At 43.6% G+C, this 17242-nt stretch overlaps 1 protein-coding gene, 1 long non-coding RNA gene and 1 other non-coding gene across 4 annotated transcripts in view; 1 reads left to right on the top strand and 2 right to left on the bottom strand.

The window, feature by feature from the left end:
* Nucleotides 1-4605: 4605 nt before the first annotated feature.
* Nucleotides 4606-8127, bottom strand: LOC128326996 (uncharacterized). Its single transcript, XM_053255039.1, has 2 exons — nt 7694-8127; nt 4606-6102 (listed from the first exon to the last, which is right to left on the bottom strand). The coding sequence occupies exon 2, from the start codon at nt 6059-6061 to the stop codon at nt 5243-5245; it is 819 nt and encodes a 272-aa protein (XP_053111014.1). The 5' UTR covers nt 6062-6102; nt 7694-8127; the 3' UTR covers nt 4606-5242.
* On the bottom strand, nt 7329-7462 carry LOC128328606 (small nucleolar RNA SNORA24). Its single transcript, XR_008309329.1, has one exon. It is a non-coding gene; the product is annotated as a small nucleolar RNA SNORA24 (small nucleolar RNA).
* Nucleotides 8128-8298: 171 nt separating the features above from the next.
* Nucleotides 8299-17242, top strand: part of LOC128326636 (uncharacterized) — a 41969-nt gene continuing 33025 nt past the window's right edge. The window contains exons 1-2 of one of the 2 annotated variants that reach the window (XR_008308164.1): nt 8299-8469; nt 11158-11606. This is a non-coding gene — a long non-coding RNA (uncharacterized LOC128326636). Of the gene's footprint in view, nt 8470-9318; nt 9496-11157; nt 11607-17242 lie in introns of those variants that run through there. The other variant, XR_008308165.1, reaches the window with a different exon arrangement.

Raw genomic sequence — 17242 nt, 5'->3', positions numbered from 1 at the left:
TTCAGTAATTGCATGTTGACATTTCTAATATTCTAACATTTCTAATATCACAGCCAACAAAATCATTAACAAGGCTGTGTCTGAGTGTGAGAATTCATATCCCTAACAAGATTTGCTTTTTTGATAAGTGTCTTTGAGGGACAGTGTTCTCACAGTTATAATGAATCAAGGAATTATTTCTTCAGATAATGTACCTCTGAGCACTCCTAGAGGTCACTCCTGAGCACTCCTACAGTGTCTGCTCCAAAGACCTTTTCCACTGAGTCAAGGTCTGCCACATGAATGAAGATTTAAGTCTTAGTCACATTTTATGTTCACTCATACAAATGTACACAAGTATAGCTATTAACTATTCACATTATGTTGAATATGATACAGCAATTTCCTATCTGTACTACACATTTGAGAGGCCTGTACCCCAATTCTCTTTTTAAATGAACACTGGTTGTCTTCACACAAACAGAAATATACAGACATTTGTACACTCATACATGTCTGAATAGAGCTTTAGTCTTGGAGATAATGTGCAGCCATTAAGACTCTTGCTCTCAGGCTTTTTTCTTACCTTTATGGCAGTTCAGAAGGTTACAAATTACACAAGGCTAGTATATTGGTCAGGGGTGTAGCTAGGGGAGAGGGGGCCTATGTTAACCCCTTTCTCCAGTAGCCACTCCGAGTGAGGGAGATAGACGATCCAATTGACAAATGATGCATTTAAAAAAAACAGTTTGGCTCTTGTCCACCTTTTGCCGTTCCAGGAATGGCAAATCTTATTGCTGTTTGGTCTGCCATGATTCCAATGTCCAGAAAACTGGAAATAAAGCCTGACTGAATCTCTTTTGGAAGTTTTTCTTAAATAGCTTGGGTTGGATGAAAACTGTCTTTAGGATATATAGGGGAGATAATAGCCATCTTTAACTATCTGAAGCACTGACAAATAGAAAAAAGAATGGACTTGTTCTCTGTTGCTCCCAAGGATAAAACTAGAACTAGTGGGCTGAAATTATAAGGAAGGAGATTTTAGTGACACATTAGGGAGAAAGATCCTAACTATTAGATCAGTTCAACACTGGAACAATTTGCCCTGTCCAGTGGTGGGCTCTTTGCTGGAGGTAATGTCAGAAATGCTCTAACAGCTTTCTGCCCTGAGCAGGGGGTTGCACTAAAGGACTTTCCAGATCTTCCAACTCTAAAATTCTGTTTCTATTCAAATGAAATATAGCTATGAAACAAGTAACAATAATGGTTATATACTTAACTATAATATAATGTATGTGATTTTTACCTAAGGGTTTTGCATCTGTCCTATGCATTGCCTGAGTTGTCAGTGCTTAACTAAATCAGTTTGGATTTCGCTGCAGGGGTCTGTGCTGGGAACTGGACATTGCATAAGCTCTGATCCAAGCACTGAGAAATCCATGCAGATTTAAAAAGGGTGTGTGGAGAATGGGTTTAATGCCCCAACATTTGGTCAAACAAAACCACTATTTTCTCCTGCTAGGTCCCAAAGCTTTTGTTAAAAGCTTTTCAAATCACAGGGAGGAATAAACAGACAAGAGATACCTAGCAGCCTTTGTGCTTAGATTGCGAGATTCACCCTGCTGAGGTAGAGTAATTCATGCAAATTGGCCAACTCCAACTCCTAGCCTTCTATTATTCTTACTAAAGGAAGGAGTAATGATGCTTGGTGCACTCCATACATGCATACAAGCTACCTCCAACCACAAGGGGAGAGATCCTATGAGCCAGAACAGTTCTGTAATCTCAGGTGATTAATAGACAAATAGGCACAACCACTTTCCTATCTTGCTATAACAGAAAGGTATGTACTAACCAGTTTAGCACACTTCATGAAATGGAGCTTTGACATAAGCTAGGCTGTCAACACTAGTTCCCAGCAGGGACAGTGTAGCAACCATGCTTCACAGAATGGTTTGAACTTGGAAAATTATTTTGCAACCAAGTTTTTTTAATATTTATCTTCATCTTCCAGAACTGGCAACATGCCAGAGATCTTGGTTTTGTGCCTTTCCTATCTACATATTGAATTTATTGCCTATGTTCTTTTTTGTAATAAAAACCTTTTTACTGCAGACTGATGGAAGTTTATGCTCAGCTATACTTGTGTACCAGCAACAAGGTGGATGCACTTGATTACAACAGCAATGAATACACCACTGAGAGACATAAAAAGCAATGTTGAAGACAGATCATCCTGGAGAGAATCTATCTATGTGGTTGTTGAGTCAACACCAACTTGATGTCACTTAATCCACACCTGTGTACCACTTCACTATGTTACATAAAGGAGCCTTGTTTTGGGGACTTTATGCTGTAGGAGAGACTCTCATTTATCATTTGTCAATTGCTCATTAATTTCCTTTTGCAGCTTGTCAGATCAACAGATAATGGGCACATACAAATTAAAGCCCACAGTACCCCTTTGGCAATATGGACTGGGTTGGATTCTAGTCTGTTTAGAAAGCCAAGTTGTCAATTAACAGGGAATAGATGGATGTAATCTTGCAGGGCACAGCCTTCCCATTTCAACAAGAGCACAACACCCCCTAGTGGATGTTATATAGTTTATGCAATGTTTCTCCACCCAGCTACTTAACTGTCCTTTGCTCTAAGACTCCCTTTCATCCTTGCTGCCCTCGAGGTATGTGATGTCACCTAATTTCCTTCAAAAACCCTGCTGAACACCCACCTTTCCTACAAAGCTCTTACTACTATACCCATAGCCCCATTACCTTGCCATAAGAGAGCTGTGCAAGTTCATCTACTGAATAGAAAGATGAGCACACTAACACATCAAACGCTGGTTGAAGCCCATTCACTTTGTTCATCCCTCACCTTCACCAGGAAGGGACTCATCCCATATCAGGTGGCAATTCAGGTACTGCCTATGTTACTAATGGCTCCTGCAAAAAAATGAAGCAGGCAGGCAAAACTGGGCTTGAACAGATTCAATTTACTGATACAGTAACTGCAGAATTTTGTTGAAAAGGACTTAGCACTGCAAGTTCTTATAAGTTACCAGACATTTACTGTAGGACAGCTGGTCTTGTGACAGCAAGCATGACTTGTCCCCTTAGCTAAGCAGGGGCTACCCTGGTTGCATTTGAAAGGGAGACTAGAAGTGTGAGCACTGTAAGATATTCCCCTCAGGGGATGGAGCCGCTCTGGGAAGAGCATCTAGGCTCCAAGTTCCCTCCCTGGCTTCTCCAAAATAGGGCTGAGAGAGGTTCCTGCCTGCAACCTGGGAGAAGCCACTGCCAGTCTGTGAAGACAATACTGAGCTAGAATGGCTGACTCAGTATAAGGCAACTTCCAATGTACCCTTTATCAAAGGGCAGCAAGTCTAAAAAGAGATAACCAAGCCAAGGTGTTCCATGAGCAAGACAATAGTTATGCAAAGCTTTTTAAAAATAGTACAGAATCTATTTCCTACAGCACTGACACATAAGAATTAAGAGACTGAAGTTAACCATCTATATATATAATTCTCCTGGGTGTGCCCAGGAGAAATGCGTCCCGGCAGCCCAGCTGATTGGCTGGGCTGCAGGGGGCGCCTGATTGGCTGGCAGCACACCCAGGAGAATTCGCTTGCTGGGCAGCTGCGGAGGCAAGGCGGCGGGCCCAGGGCCGCAGTGGCGGAGCCCAGCGAGGCGGTGGGCCCAGCAAGGTGGTGGTGGCGGCCTCGGCCGTGAGGCAGGGCGAGGTGGCGGGCCCAGAGCGATGGTGGCGGGCCCGGCCGTGGTGGCGGGGCCCAGCGAGCAGTGGGCCCGGCGAGGCGGCGGGCCTGATGGCGGCACTCTGGGGCCGGCCACGGCATCGGCACTCTGGGGCCGGCCAGGCCCGCTGGCGGCGGCGGCCGCACTCTGCCCCGCCGGAGACGGGGGGCGGGAGGAGAGAGAGAGGTAGCCTGGCCTGGCCTGGCCGCGGAAGCAAGGCGGCGGGCCTTGCCGGGCCGCGGAGGCGAGGTGGCGGCTGCACTCGGCCCCCGCAGGGCGGCGGCACGGGTCAGCTAGTATACCACTTGTTTCCCTAACTGGAGATCAAGTAAGAGTAACCCTTTCATCTATCAGAATTATACAGCAAAACCAAAGGTTAACCCTTTCGTTATGCACATGGCATTCTCCATGATCCAGACTAAGGTTTGTTGGATACTCTGCACCAAGTGAGCAAAGTAGTCAGTTTAATGCAGCATGCTCACTCACCCAATTAGCATTCACTATAGCCCTCCTTTTGCCAATTAGGCAGATGAGCAAGAATATAGCTGTCCCAATTTCAACATGTATTTAGCTGGTCAGTGTTACAAAGCTTCTTGCTCCCCTCCTCCAGCAAGTATCTCTCTCCCGGGATTCAGCAGCATTCGCAACAAAGCCTTTTGGATTCTTTCCTCACCCCTTGTTTAAAATGTTTTAGGAACAGTATGGGAGCTATACAAACATGCACAATGTTGTGGGATGATTGTGATGAAAGCAAACCACCTACACAGTTCTCTTCAAAATACCTCGAAGAAAAAAACTTTCTGCAAGTCTGAAAATCTGCTTTCATGCTGATCTGTGAAAGCTGTTTACAAATAATTAAACGATAATAAACATTTTGCAAAAGTGACTTTTACTACCAGTTTTGTATATGGTTGACAAAAATGAACTACCTTACACCCAATATTACAGCATATGAAATATGTCCATTAAAAAAGTTTTTGCACTTTGGGGCATCACATTATTATGTGTATTAATTTGCTTCTTCCCAGAGACCCTCATCATCTTCTTCCTCTAGCTCCTCATCCTCTGGATCCTCATTCTCCATCATTTCATGGGTGGTCCTTAGTGTCTGTGATATCTTGTTTTGGACTTGGTCCTGGGACAGAAACAAAGACACTGTAGTCTGAGCTAAACTCATGGCATGCTGGCTGACTTCCCAGTCTTTTTTCCCTGTGGATAGGCTTGTGCTTGGTCCCCTGAGAACCCAACAGAAGAAGCTATACAATTCACCTGGAACATCCCTATCTTGAATTTCTATAAGCGAACCAGTAAATTCCCATCTCTCTGCTTTGGTAATAATTTATCGTAGAATCTTAGCAGCAGCATCGAGTATTTTCATGTCGTCACTTCCTTCAGTGTTGCTCTCTTCTGCTAACTGAATTGTAGCATCTCTTAAAATTTGGATAGAAACATTCTGATTCATTCACTCATTTTGGTTTATGGAATTCTACATTTGGTATATCATGCTATACAAGTTGCTTTATTTTTTTGCGACTGGGATTGCTGTCCACATTATTTGCCATAAGGATTCCTGTGTATGCCTCTTGAAGATGAGCCATGGTGACTGTATTTCCCTCCAACAATGTATCCTCAAGCAGACTAAGGAATTCAATTTCGGCTGGCACCTCATTCACCTTGCTTGGTTTTTGTGGGTTGAGAGGTGAGCGATTGACATTTGCTACATGTGTTGCCCGGCACCGTTTGTGGTATTTAATGTCAATAGCATGTGCATCTTGAGGATCAATGGATGTACAAAGCTTGACAAGCAGTTTCTCATTCCCACTTCTTTCAACAGCATCTCTAAGTGACTGACTAGCATTTTCTGTAGAAAATGAATGCAAAGGGTTCTTGTGACCTGGTCCATTCTCACAAAAGAAACAAAATTCGCTTTTGTAAGGTAATACAGAGCAAGTGAAGGTACTGCTTGACAGTATTGGGTCTTCCTCAGTATTCAATTTTATCTTTTCTTCATATCGTTCTTTGGCACGTTTGAGCATTTTGGTATGAACAGTCTCTTGATAACATTTTCTATACCACAAACATCCTTTTGCTTGAAGGTCTTGACATGTGACATCACCGAGACGCCTACTAATCTCAGGAAAACGTTTGTCTCCATAGTGAGCACGCTCCCTGATAAAGCTTAGTAATTTTTCATAGGATATAGCAACAGGCTTCATCACCAATGCCCCATTTCTCTCTCTCTGACAGATGATACAAAATGAGTAGTTATTGTCATATCTTACTACTTTAGCTCCATGATCTTCAGGGTGGGAAACGACTTCCATTCTTAATGAATAATCTCAACAATTTAAGTGGCTCTGAGGATCTGAAACAAAAAAACACAAACTGAAAACTATACTATCACAAACTGGTACATGTCAAAAACAATCTCAAACCCATAACTAGGGAAATGTCATGATCAGCTGGTTTCCACAACACACAACCTGCCCCGCCCCCCTGATAATTCTGAATTGCATTTTTGTTATAAAGGCAGTCATATCACTGCCTAACTGTGGTTAATTACTTTGGCTGTAATTACCAATATTCAGACATGAATATTGCTTTTACATTATAAAAGGCCCCCCCCCAAGCCATATTTCTACTTTAATGAGGATTATGAAAAATAGCAGATTCTCAGACTGCCAACATGTTTTTAGAGGTATTCTGAAGGTAATTAACATAAGTGGTTTGCTTTCATCACAAAAATCCCATGGGTTTCTAAATCATCATATATGCTCCCACACTACCATGCTTTTTTCCAATTTCATGGCTGGAAAGATTGTTTTGTAGACTGGCCCATGAAAAGGCAAAATAGAAAATGGAGTTATATACCACCCCGCTTCTGTTTATGCACAATTTTGCATTAAAGGGGTGGCCAAGCAAAGAATGCCCAACAATTAAGTTTTTCCTGCCCTACTTCATCTCCCTCTCCACACTCTGTTCAATGAACAAAATGAATGGGAAATCAACTTGGTAAATTGATCCTCCTATACCACTGCTGCCCAACATAGTTTGGAAAACATACCAGTGGGGATTCGAAACAGCAAGCTCTGCTCCCTAGACAAGTTACTTCCCCACTGTGCCATTAGATGGCATTATAGACCTCTAAGTCATCCTAAAACTATTATCCTACATGGCAGTTTGAACAGCACATAGTATATTTATTTATTATTAAACTTTTATACTGCCTCTCATTAAAATAATCTCCAGGTGGTTTACAATACTGTTTAAAATGGAATATAAAAATACAAATCTAAAGTTTAAAAAACATGTACAATATAACCGTAAGACACAAAGCAGTGGCAAACCAGACATTTAAAAGCCTGGTCAAAAGCTAAGATTTTTGTATACATAAAGTGCTTTGAGCACTGCCCATTAAATATGAAAAGTGGTTTAACTTGCTAAATCTCAAACACTGTCAATGGTCTAGCACAGAGTGCACTGACAAATAACACAGAGAGAAAGCATTCATTTACTCCCATAGGCATTTAGCAAGGACCATCCTCCCCAACATCAGCCTCCGCCCGGCTCTCCCAAGCCCGCACGAAAGAACCATGTCCCTTGCCCAAGTCAGAGTCTCGCCCCAATTGAATGGTGGGAGCTATGCCAAGAGGCAAGGGGATGCTTGCTCTACCATGAATAGGAAGGGATGCTGCCACGATGGCAGGTCCCATGGAAGCATGGCGTTCGGCGCGCCCCAACCCCCGCCCACCCAACAACTTCTGCCGCGCGAGGCAAGCGCCGTTACAGCGGATGGCGGCGAACCACGTGCCGATGACGCAAGACGTGCGTCAGTTTTACTTGGCCAATAGCCTCGCTCGAACACGATAAAAGTAGCGATTCGTCTTCAAGCGGCGGCGCCCGCCTCTTCCACCCCGCCCTCCAGCCGTTCAGGTCAGACTCGAGTGGGCTCCTACCGTGAATGCGTTTGCTTTCTCCGGTCGGCACTTTCACATTCTCGCCCCAATAGTTCCATTCTTTCCTGCAAAAATCAAGCGCGGGGTTAGCAAGCGGGCGAGAGAACGATTCCCTTTAGCGCCCTTCTCCGACAAGGTGCTTTTCCTCCTCCCGCCAGTCACACACTGAACTTGGCGCACAGGGGCATGTGCTACGGCCGCCTCAAGCGCCAGCAACGCACAAAGCAAGCCGGACCCTTTCCCTTTGAGCAGGATCTCAGAGAAATAAATAACTCTCTGCCTGAGGAAAAGCCACCCGCCCAGCGCCAGCGGAGACTATGAAGGCGCCTCCATGCACACACAGCAGGCCACGTTCCACTAGCCCTCCCCTTCAAACCATATCACATAAACAGCCCCCAACAAGTTCGAGTCGCCGTCGAAAAGAAAAAACCACGCGCCTCCCGCTCCTATTTATGCTGGAGATGTCGCCCCGCCCCTTATGGGCGGGGAAGAAGAAGGCGGAACTGGGAAGCTTGGCTGGAGATGCGCGCGCGCTGGCGGGGTGGGTGGAGCTCTCCTTCGCCTTTCGAAGGATTTGTCAGGGTAGAGCTAGGAAAGGTAGACAACGGGGAAGTAGCCCTTTTTTGTACAGGGACGCTTTAAAATTGTGAGTAGCCATGTTGAGCGCGGGCGAGGGAACCCAGCCAAAGCCAGACTAGGGTAACCGTTTTATTAGGACCAAGGAAGTGTCACAAAGCAGTTAAAAGTGAAACAAAAAACAGAAGCATCTCACAAAGGTGAGTTGAGAACCAAGGAGTAGTAGTTACTCAGAGCTGAATACTGAAAGGTTGTGTGATATTATTATTATCTACACCATAGTCCCATGTATGGTAGAATATTATGTGAACTCTGTGAACTTGTTTAGTTTCTTTTCTCCATCCCCAAAGCAGGTCCTGGTATTCTGCTAATAGTATCTCCCTACTGCCTTTCTGACTGAGTTCATTGAGGGTCACGGTAACATGATGTGTGGTATAGGATTAGGTCAGACCAGTGGTTTTATTTTGGCAATGTAGTTTGCTTATTATACTTATATCCCACCTTTATTTTCAACAGAAAATCTCAAGGTGCAAATGAAATATAAAATGTGTATGTGTTTGTACCGGCCGATTAAGGCTCTACTCTACCATCCTCTCCTGCAAGCTGACTGGCTGCAAATGGGGTCTGATGGCCGGCGGGGGAAGGGCAGTGGGCAGTTGGGCCTAGTGGCCCAATAGAAAGAACATTGCTCTCTTCCCATCTCTTGCAGAATGGCTAGACAAACAGCCTGTTTCACAAATCTGCAGCTGTTGATGTTCATACTGCCCAGGTCTTATGCAAGGCAGAAAGACACCCATAAATAGGCTTGCTCACACAACCATGTGGGGGTGGGCTGGAGGGCATGAATGTGCCACATGACCAGAAACTCCATTTGGGTTTGCAAACATACAGAACACATAGTCAAGGGAGCTATGATGTCCATAGCTCAAATCAGAAGCTTTAAGCCCTGCCCTGCCCTGCCATGGAAGGTCCTCCAACATCCCCTTTGCCTTTCCAGCATGTTTTGTGCTGCCAGCAGAAAGGAAATGTCTCTTTACATCAGCAGCTTTCCCCTGATTAGCCACAGAGGAACAGGATGTGGACCCAGCCCTGCTTAAGCAGCTGTTTAGACTGGATCATAGAGTGTGCTTTGCAGTGTGGCGTTTCCATGGCTGTGGCCCGAGCTGTTGTGCCCCAATAAGTGGGTAGAAAATGTGAGTGGGTTCACACTCGGCCAGAAAAACAAGGTAAGAGGGCTCTCTTTTCCTTCTGTCTTGGCTTAGAGCAAAGTAGATAATTTGGAACCGTGTCAGGAGAGATTTTTTTGAGTTCACACAAACATTAAAATGTGGGTATCCCAGCTTTTAATGTGCTTTTGGTGATTGTGTGAACCATCCTCTCTTAGGACAGGATGTTTGTATCCTCGAACACTGCTTTTTCTATCCAATTGGATGAGTATAATCTGTTCCAATATTTCTTAACACTAGCACCAAGACATGCAAGTCCTGCAATCTATGGAAAGCTAGCATGTCAAAGAGGTTGTCTGTAGCCTAGTCTTCTTGACCCGTTAGGTTTCCTACACAGAGGAAATTTTAAAAGCTTTTTAAAAATCATCATAGAGAAGCATTTAAACACGCAAACCCTACCTCCAGTCCATAAGACAGGTCTAGAATTCTCATCATCTTCCATGAATAATGCAGATAGTGATATTTACATTGGAAGATATGGGAAATTCTCTGTGTAAACCGCCCTGAGTCATTTTTGGAAGGGCGGTATAGAAATCGAATAAATATAATATATAATATAAAAAGATGGTAGGTTTTCAGCATGCACACAGTCATAGGTGTGAATGTATGGGAAACATTTTTTTACATGTTTTCAGTGGAGACACATCTCATCTTCTCATGCCCATAACTTTGATGTTTTCCAACTAAACTTCATGAAATTATCAGGCCATGGAGGGATTTACCATTGCCTCCTCCAGTGCAGTTTGAGATGATGCCTCTCAGCATCTTCCTATATCGCTGCTGCCCGATATAGTAGCAGCGGGGATTCGAACCAACAACCTTCTGCTTGTTAGTCAAGCATTTCCCCACTGCACCATTAGGTGACTTTCAGCACAGGTACGCCTTAGTTAGTTAGTATGTGTGTGAACACACACATTAAAATGTTACAGTTATGAGACAGGCTACTCCAGTCACTGGCTTACATACAGATTATTCATGAGTAGTCCCATTAAAATTAATGGGACAAACTGAGGGAAGGAGTACACTGAGTTTCAGCATGTAGCCATGCTGAAGCTGTGCCTCCTCACACACACACCTCTTCTGCAATAGACACATCAATGGAGACACCTCAGATTCAAGCTAGCAGTCCTCAGCTGGAGAACAAATAGTGCATCTGCAGTGTAGGGAGGTAGGAGGGCTTCGAGTATCCCCTGGGAGCCCTACAAGTACCCCTAAACCTATGGGTACTAGTACCCCCTGTTTGGAATTCCTGCTTTAGAACAATTGTAGAATGCCTGGACATGTCATACCAATAGCATGGGAAAGTCAGAGGCTGTGGGGAAGCTGCTGGGTATTTTCCACTCAAACAAATGTGAAGCTTTCATGTTTTTTGATTGCCTATAAAATTAGAAACTTTCCCCCTATATGTTTTTTGGGGGAAATCAAGTATTATGCCCTAATGGAGTAGTAGAATACATGAAAATTTCATGCCAACTTGATAGGAAAGTGAGAGCGCTGAGAGTGACCTGGAGCTGAAAATATATATGAGAGGCGTCAAAGAGAGACAGGGCAGTAATAATGGGTGACTTCAACTACCCATACACAGACTGGGTAAATTCACATTCAGGTAATGACAGAGAGTCCAAATTTCTAGATGTGCTAAATGACTGTGCCTTAAAACAGGTAGTCGCAGAACCAACCAGAGAGATGGCAACTTTGGATTTAATCCTGAGTGGTGCCCAGGACCTGGTGCGAGATGTCAGAGTTGCAGAACCATTGGGTAGCAGTGACAACAGTGTGATCCAATTCAGCATATATGCGAGTGAAGAATTGTCAAGGAAGTCCAACACAGATGTGTTGGACTTCAGAAGAGGAAACTTCCCAAAAATGAGGGGACTACTAAGAAGGAAGTTGAAAGGGAAAGTCAGGAGGGTCAAATAACTCCAGAAAGCATGGAACTTATTTCAAACCACAGTACTAGAAGCTCAGTTGGAATGTATACCAAGAAGGAGGAAAGGTACCACCAAGTTCAGGAGGATGCCCGCGTGGCTAACAAGTCGAGTCAGGGAAACTATAAAAGGGAAGAAGACTTCCTTCAGAAAATGGCAGTCCTGCCCAAATGAAAAGAACAGGTAGGAACATACACTCTGGCAAAAATAAATAAATGCAAGGACACAATAAGGGATGCAAAGAAAGAGTTTGAGGAGCTTATAGCTAGAAGTGTAAAAGGGAATAACAAAAACGTCTTTAAATATATCAGAAGTAGAAAACCTGCCAGGGAGGCAGTTGGACCCTTACTTGATGAGGGTGTGAAAGGGATTATTAAGGAGGATAAGGAGATTGCAGAGAAGCTGAATGAGTTCTTTGCATCTGTCTTCACGGCAGAGGATACCGCCCATATACGCTCTCCGGAATTGAATTTTTCAGGTTCAGTGGCTGAGGAACTGGGTGAATTTGAGGTGACAAGGGAAAGATGTTCTAAACTGCCTTGAAAAGCTAAAAGTTAACAAGTCGCCAGGGCCAGATGGCATCCACCCAAGAGTTCTGAAGGAACTCAAATGTGAAATTGCTGCTCTCCTAGCAAAAGTATATAACTTGTCCCTACAATCAGGCTGTGTACCAGAGAACTGGAAAGTAGCCAATGTGACTCCAATTTTCAAGAAGGGATCGGGGCGGGGGGGGGGGGAATCTGGGAAATTACAGGTTGGTCAGCTTAACTTTGCTGCTGGGTAAATTGATGGAAAGCATACTTAAGGACAAAATTGTTAAGCATATACAAGAACAGGCCTTGTTGAAGGAAAACCAGCATAGCTTCTGCAAGGGCAAGTCTTGCCTCACTAACCTTTTGGAATTCTTTGAGCGTGTCAACAGGCATGTGGATAAAGGTGTCCAGTTGACATAATATACTTATACTTATAATGTCAACTTATAATATAGTTCCAAAAAGCTTTTAACAAAGTTCCCCAGCAAAGGCTATTGAGTAAACTTAGCAGTCATGGAATAAGGGGACAGGTTCATGTGTGGATTGGTAACTGGTTGAAGGACAGGAAACAGAGAGTAGGAATAAATGGACAGTTTTCACAATGGAGGTAGGTAGGAAGTGGGATCCCCCAGGGATCGGTACTGGGACCAGTGCTCTTTGACTTGTTCATAAACAACCTAGAAGTTGGGGTGACCAGTAAAGTGGACAAATTTGCAGATGACACTAAACTATTTAGGGTGGTGAAATCCACAGTGGATTGTGAGGAACTCCAAAAAGATCTTTCCAAACTGGGGGACTGGGCAACAAAATGGCAAATGCGGTTCAATGTAAGCAAGTGTAAAGTGATACACATTGGGGCAAAAAACATCAATTTCACATATATGCTGATGGGACCTGAGGTGTTGGCGACTGACCAGGAGAGAGATCTTGGGGTCATGGTGGCCAACTCATTTAAAGTGTCGTCTCAGTGCACGGCAGCTGTGAAAAAACCTAATTCCATGCTAGGAATCATTAGGAGTGGGATTGAAATTAAAAATGCTAATATTATAATGCCCTTATACAAATCTATGGTGCGGCCACATCTGGAGTACTGCACACAGCTCTGGTCACTGTATCTTAAGAAGGATATTGTAGAACTGGAAAAGGTGCAGAAGAGGGCAGCCAAAATGATCAGATGCCTGGAGCACCTTCCTTATGAGGCTAGGCTACAGCATCTGGGGCTCTTTACCTTGGATAAGATGTGACTAAGGGGAGACATGATTGAAATGTCTAAAATTATGCCTGGAGTGAGAGGGTAGACAGAGACAATTTTTCTCCCTCTCTCACAACACTAGAACCAGGGGTCACCCGCTGAAACTGAAGGTTGGGAAATTTAGGACCGACAAGTGGAAGTACTTTTTCACACAGCGCATAATTAATTTATGTAATTCCTTGCCATGGGATGTGGTGATGGCCACCAGCTTGGATGACTTTAAAAGGGGCTTAGACAGATTCATGGAGGACAGATCTATAAGTGGCTACTAGTCTGATGGTTGTTGGCACAATGTCTCTCAATACCAGATGTCTCTCAATACCAGTTGCAGGAGAGCAACAGCAGGAGAGAGGGCATGCTGCACATACCTCTTGCCTGTGGGCTCCCCAGAGGCATTTGGTGGGCCACTGTGTGAAATAGGATGCTGGACTAGATGGGCCTGGTACCTGATCCATAAGGGCTGTTCTTATGTTCTTATGTTACGTTCTTTTGATGAAAGCATTAAACAGCCTGCTGAGGTTAGATTATACATGGGGAGAGCACTTTGCTATCACTTTTCTTCACAGAATTCTTATTATAGGTACTCTGCCTCAGGACTTCATACACAAATACCCAACTGGAGCTTCCACTCCACTAGCCCAACTGGGGATGAAAGGATGGTGCACTCCAGATAGGAAAGCAGGGATGGGACCAGTGGGGAGGGTGGCAGCAGGGGCATTATTAGGCATGGGTCTGGGGGCCCAGGCCTGTGTGCCCACCCATGATTTCCCCAAGGAAAAAGGGGGCTCCAGAATGGCTTGGCCTAGAGTTCTGAAGCTTGGCACAGATGTAGGACAGATTAGCAGGGTTCTGTTTGTTGATTGTAAAGTGGATCAGCTGTTCATTTTTAATGATTTTTTGAATTTTAAGATCCCCCCCCGCCAGATAATAATCTTATAAGTAGCTTGTTTCATGGCAGAAAATTACAAAAACTTCGGGATCTGAAGCACCCCCCTCCCCAGACCATCATTCAACCCCCATGTGGAGGAATCTGCCCATTGCCTTAATACAAAAAGAGTAAACATCACCCCCTTCAATCCTTTACAGTTCTAGAATGCCTGGGCTTAGAGTTGTACGAGTTGTAAGTTGTACTTGAGCGCACATGTAGCCAAGATGGCAGGACTCTCTGTGTTTTTGTTTCCAACAGTTGTAAGTGCTAAGACACACAGGTCAGTCCTGTGATATTTTAATGATTTTTCCCCCTGATGCAGTAAACCTGCAAGAATGAGTTACCTTTGTCCATTTTATACGTCACATCTAGTGAAAGTGGGACTAACTGTTACATCTGAACAAACTTTTTTTTTTTTTTTTTTGGCAAATGCAGCCTGGTCCAGATCTGTGGGTTTGTTTTTAAATGTATATAAGCTCATTAGGTACAGGGTCCAAAACTACCTAGCTGCATGCCTGGGTGGTGGGCTGTAAGGTTGAGATTTCATGTTGGCTATAGGGTTGAGATTGCCTTCGTCGGCCTGATGGATGATCTCCAACTTGCTATTGACAGAGGGAGTGTGACTCGCTGATACTTTTGGATCTCTCTGTGGCTTTTAATACCATCGACCATGGTATCCTCCTGGACCTACTGAGGGAGGTGGGATTGTGTGGCACTGTTTTACAGTGGTTTCGTTCCTCTCTCTGGCAGATTCCAGATGGTGTTGCTTGGAGACTGTTGTTCCACGAAGTGTGGAGTCCCACAAGGCTCCATACTGTCTCCAGTGCTCTTTAATATCTACATGAAATGGCTGAGAGAGATCATCAGGAGGTTTGGTGCAGGGTGTTATCAACATGCTGATGACACTCAGATCTACTTCTCCGTGCCGACCTCATCAGGAAATGACATAACTTCTCTAAATGCCTGCCTGGATGCAGTAATGGGCTGGATGAGGGATAACAAACTGAGGTTGAATCAAAATAAGACGGAGGTACTGACTGTTGGGGTACAGGACCCGAGAGATGGTTTAGATCTGCTTGTTCTAGATGGGGGTTACACTCCCTCTGAACGATCAGGTATGTAGCTTGGGAGTGCTCCTGGACCCAAAGCTCTCCCTGGTTTCTCAGGTTGAGGCCAGGGTGGATTTGATTTAAATCAAACTGATTTAAATCATGATTTAAATCACTAGCAGGGTGGATAAAAATAAAAAAAATCTGATTTAAATTAAAAAAATCCAATTTAAATAAAAAAATTGGATTTTTAAAATTTAAATCGGATTTTTTAAATTTAAATCGGATTTTTTTGATTTAAATCAGATTTTTTTGATTTTTATCCACCCTGCTAGTGATTTAAATCAGTTTGATTTAAATCAAATCCACCCTGGTTGAGGCAGTGGCCAGGAGCTGATAAAAAGCTTATCAGCTTTGGCTGATACGTCAGCTACGTCCATTTCTAGAGGTGAATGATCTTAAAACAGTGGTACATATGCTGGTAACCTCCAGGCTTGACTACTGTAATGAATTCTGTGCTGGGCTGCCTTTGTACGTAGTCTGGAAATGACAATTGGTACAAAATTCAGCAGCCAGATTGGTCTCTGAGACAACATGAAGGGACCACATAACACCGATTTTGAAAGGACTGCACTGGCTGCTGTTATGTTTCCAGGTGAAATACAAAGTGCTGGTTCTTACCTATAAAGCCCTTAAAGGCTTAGGTCCAGGCTATTTAAGAGAGCGCCTCCTTTGTCATAAACCCTGCCACCTGTTACAATCTTCTGGAGAGGTCCGGTTATGGATGCCACCGGCTCATTTGGTGGCGTCCCATGACTGGGCTTTCTCTGTGGCTGCCTCAGGAGCTCTGGAATATGCTCCCTACTGAAATAAGAGCATCTCCTTCTCTGTTTGTTTTCAGGAAGAACCTCAAGACTCTCCTGTCTTCACAGGCTTTTAATTAGAATTAATTTAATAATTTTAAAAACTTGTTTTAATATCTATTTTATTCTATTGTTTTTATTGTCATGTATTTTAATCTGTAACTTTTAAATATTTTAAATTTTGTACATTGCCTAGAGATGTACATATCAGGTGGTATAGAAATATGATAAATAAATAATGCCATGTGAGCCTAAATTCCTTTTTACACGAGCCACTGTGGTCCAGTGCATCAAGTATTCTTAGAATTGGATTTGGGTGAACCCATCTTGAGAAAGTATGGTCAATTGAGTGATGTGATATATTGGTAAGAGTGCTCATACTACAATATTACATTGTAGTATTAAGTCCAGTAATCAATAATTTAACACACTTAGGTTGTTGTATGAATTCAAACAAATTATAATGATTAATTGAATGCTTCTCCACTTATCATTCAGTCTGTGTTCAGAATATTTAAACAATGATGATATAAAACAGTATTATGTGCAGATTAATCTGGCCACTGGGTGGTGCTTTTAGTTCATTACTTTGACAAGCTATGTAGGGGAAAAGATTAAAAGATACAAAAACAGGGTGGGGGTTGTTTTCCAATAATGCAGCTGCTTTTTGCTTACAGTACAGCAGGGAGAACTACAGTTTACTCACCTGTAATGTTGGTTCTTCTAGTGGTCATCTGTACTTATACACATATGGGCTATGCACTTGTGCAGAGACCTCGTCGGAATCTAACAAGCTCGATTTCTCCTGCTTTGGGTGTGAACTCCGCCCCCAGCTGCTATATGCAGCTGCGCTACTCCTCATCCCCTAAGTCACAGAGTCCAGCTTCAGCGAACCCTGCGGGGAGGACAGGAAGGCATGTAGAAATACAGATGACCACTAGAAGAACCAACATTACAGGTGAATAACCTGTAGTTCTTTGATGTGGTCTCTGTCTTCTACACATATGGGCACATAACAAGCAAGCATGCAAGTAGGGGGGAAGTAACAGAGGCAACACGTAAACCGCCAGAAAAAGTTTATTTCAGGACAAGCAGATTCAACTGAAAATAGATTGCAGGACACTCCTGCCAAATACAGCATCGTTACGAGCTCTAACATCAATAGCATAATGCTGAATGAATGAATGGGGTGAA

The sequence above is a fragment of the Hemicordylus capensis genome, chromosome 5 (genome assembly GCF_027244095.1).
Source record: "Hemicordylus capensis ecotype Gifberg chromosome 5, rHemCap1.1.pri, whole genome shotgun sequence".
Lineage (NCBI taxonomy): Eukaryota > Metazoa > Chordata > Lepidosauria > Squamata > Cordylidae > Hemicordylus > Hemicordylus capensis.
This window is presented reverse-complemented; position numbering and strand designations above follow the sequence as displayed.